At 43.6% G+C, this 3,293-nt stretch overlaps 1 protein-coding gene across 1 annotated transcript; it reads right to left on the minus strand.

The window, feature by feature from the left end:
* Positions 1-394: 394 nt before the first annotated feature.
* adra2b (adrenoceptor alpha 2B) lies at positions 395-2,720 on the minus strand. Its single transcript, XM_078565541.1, has one exon. It carries the CDS (start codon positions 2,146-2,148, stop codon positions 865-867), a length of 1,284 nt encoding a protein of 427 aa, XP_078421667.1. The 5' UTR covers positions 2,149-2,720; the 3' UTR covers positions 395-864.
* Positions 2,721-3,293: the final 573 nt, after the last annotated feature.

The following is a 3,293-nucleotide window of genomic DNA, read 5'->3' on the forward strand; positions in this document are numbered from 1 at the left end:
TCCTCTCCGCAGATGCTGCCAGACCTGCTGAGTTTTTCCAGGTATTTTTATTTCTGTCCCGTCTATTAGATTTTCTCCAGCATGCTTAAAGAATTGAGAATACGAAATGTCGCTGCATATTTATTAAGTCTCAAAGCAGCTTCTGGTCCAGTGAGTCCACTAACGTCCAATCAAAAAAGCCTCCATGTTAAATCCTATCCTTTTTAAAGTGGTGAGGTGTGCGAGGCTGTGAATGACTTTATCCCCAAATGAGTTATGCAGCCTCCCTCACACCTGCAAACAATGTTCCTATTCCACACTGTCCAATATCCTTCATAGATTGCTGATTTAAAACTGAATGGAATTATTCAAAATTAGCTCTGGTATTATAACTGGTGCAAATGAAACATATGGCGTTGGTCTTTGCGGTTTAGTAGATATGAGAAGCAATTTTACAGGAGGACAGACACAGGGGAGGACATTCTCTTACAGGGAGGATCAATTTCCAGACTTCTTCGAATGTCTAAGCGCAAAAGAGCATTTGTCCTTAAGCCTGTGTAAAAAAAGGCAAGAGATGGTGTGGTCGGAATGTACAACAGTGTGAATTTCCCACTTGTTTCGTACTCCAATTTTACAAGGGTTTCCTTACTAGAATCGACACATTTATCAAGCTACAGACAACAATATATTTTTGTAATCAACCACAGACATATCACTTTGCGGCGTTTCCTTCAACAACAGCGCATTTATTTCGTGACTTCAAAAGTTTTGGTAGGGGCATTGGTACAGTTGCATGCCATTTATTTGGAAAGATTTTTTTTTTGGTTTAAAATAAACATCTCGCTCTCCGGGTAATAACTCCCGACGCGTCTTCAAATCTGCTGACTAGACTCTGTAGAGAGATCTTTTCTGTTCTCGGCAAAGGATCTTTTTGAAAGCTCGCCTGAAGTCCTGGTTGAATATGGTGTAGATGACGGGGTTAAGGGAACTATTGCAATACCCGATCCAGAAGAAGAATTTGAAGATGACAGGCGGGACAGAACATGTCGCCGGGCAGATGGCAGTCAGACTGTAGGTGAAGAAAAAAGGGAACCAACAGAGAACAAAGACGCCAATAACTACAGATAAAACAAAAGTGAAGCGTTTTTCCCTGTTCTGGATAGCTTTCCTCCTGATTGCACTTGGTGTCCGAGGCTTCTCTTGCCTCACAAAGTGCTCTTCCTCCCTTTTGCAGTTCGACTTGCTCTCATCCTGCGCTAGTTTGGTGGCGCCGGGCGGATCCTTCTGCTGGTGCGACTTCTGTTTGCTTGAACACTCTTCCTGGCCCGAGGAGGAAGAATTACCCGCTTCCTCTTTGTCCTTGGACTCGGTCCCCTTCTCCTGACCATTGGGACGAGAGGGTGATCCTTGCTCCGCGAGGCGTCGTTTCTTGCGGCCAGCGGCGCTGACCCCCTCCGGCTTTCGGTTCCCGGGTAGCTGCCTCGCCCTCACCTTGGCCACCTGGTAAATCCTCATATACACCAAAATCATGATGACACAAGGAGCGAAGAAAGACCCAATGCACGAAGACAAGATGTACCATTTCTCGTCATTCAGACGACAGACGGGAATTTCGTCTTCGCCGAGATTTTTGTTCATGGAGATTAGAGGCGGGAAGGAAATTACTCCAGCAATAAACCAGACGGTCAGAATCACACAGCGGATTCTCCTCGGCGTTCGCTTGGAGTTGTACTGGATGGCTTGGGTTACTGACCAGTATCTGTCCAGACTTATCGCACAGAGGTGGACAATAGAGGAAGTACAAAACAAGACATCTAACGCCAAATAAATTTCACACCAAATCTTCTTAAAGTACCAATAACCCATCAATTCGTTGGCCAAAGAAAAGGGCATCACCAAAGTAGCCACCAAAATATCTGCTGCAGCCAAAGAGACTAGGAAGAGGTTCTGAGGGGCTTGCAATGACCGGCTGGTCAGCACAGCAATTATGACCAGTACATTCCCAATGATTGTGAATATTATGATGAAGCTGATAGCAGTGGCGATACCTGCCGTGGTTCGGGGGGTGTAGGGCAGTGAGAAGAGGCGTTCCCCCAAAAAGCCCTGTTGGCTGGCGTTGCAAGGGAAGGTACCGTTGCCGCGAAACGTTGAGCAGTCCACCGCTGCCATCACCCTTCCTTCTTTCACTCTCTGGTCAGTTCGCGTTCGCCTTGAGCAACATGTAGTTCAGATGAATCCGATTGCGATTTCTCCGAAACACTAAAAAACATTTTATTCGGCCATAACCCGAATAAAATACTAAAGTTCTCATCCTAAAGTAAATCTCTTGCTGTACTGTTCCATCGGAATACAGATTCTGGTTAGCTGATTAATTACAGGAACTAATTCTGCAAAACTATTTGATTGGAGAGTATTTCTGCTGCAGGCTGATGTTGCTTCAATTCAAAAGCCCTGAATATTTTACGATTTGACTTTACCTGCCGTGTGCTTTGACTGTGACAAACGTCCCACACTTTTTTATATAGCATTTGGTTCTCTCCAACTCTGTTCCCACACAGCCTCGGCCAGCTGTATTTAAAAGCTCTGAACACAGACGTAAGAGATCACGTTACTTCGTCGTCGCTTCCCCGCCGTCTTTCGGTGCCTCTAAAACGACTTTTGATCCACACCCTCCCACAGCAGAAATGCAGTTTGCGCCGTCATATTATCACCTTTTCCAGATTGAAACTAGAACTATCAACAGCTTGAAAAAAAAATTAAAATCAAACACACGAGATAAAATCATTAACATTGGATTCTAGTCTCGGAAAAGATACTGTCCAGTTTGGCGTGATGTCCTTTTGTTACAATTCTGTTGCATGGGACCGAAGCCCCTTGGCTCCGCAGATAAGGTATGGGCAATAATAACTATTAACATTATGCCTACATTATAGACAATATTAAGCTAATGAAGGGTATTAAATAAATAAACAGAAGGTATTTTTGGATGAGCATAACCAACATTTTGAATAACAATTCTATGTGTCCGAATGCATGATTCCCTGCAATAGGCGATCTAAAAGAGCAGTGGTTGCCGATACAAGCTGTATTTATTAAGAAGTAATTTAAGTGATAAATGTGATCTGAGATTCCAATAAAGTCTAACAAATAGTCAATAGTAAACATAAAAGAGGCATATTTTCTCAATCTTATGTACAATTTCAGTTTGAGTCTAGAACAGTGCTTCCCAAACTTTTTCCCAGTGTGACCCCATTTTAATGTGTCAGACTTCCGATAAACCCGGAGTGAAACTTAAGAGGGTACCAGAGTTGTCG

The sequence above is a fragment of the Cetorhinus maximus genome, chromosome 20 (genome assembly GCF_964194155.1).
Source record: "Cetorhinus maximus chromosome 20, sCetMax3.hap1.1, whole genome shotgun sequence".
In the NCBI taxonomy this organism is placed as follows: domain Eukaryota; kingdom Metazoa; phylum Chordata; class Chondrichthyes; order Lamniformes; family Cetorhinidae; genus Cetorhinus; species Cetorhinus maximus.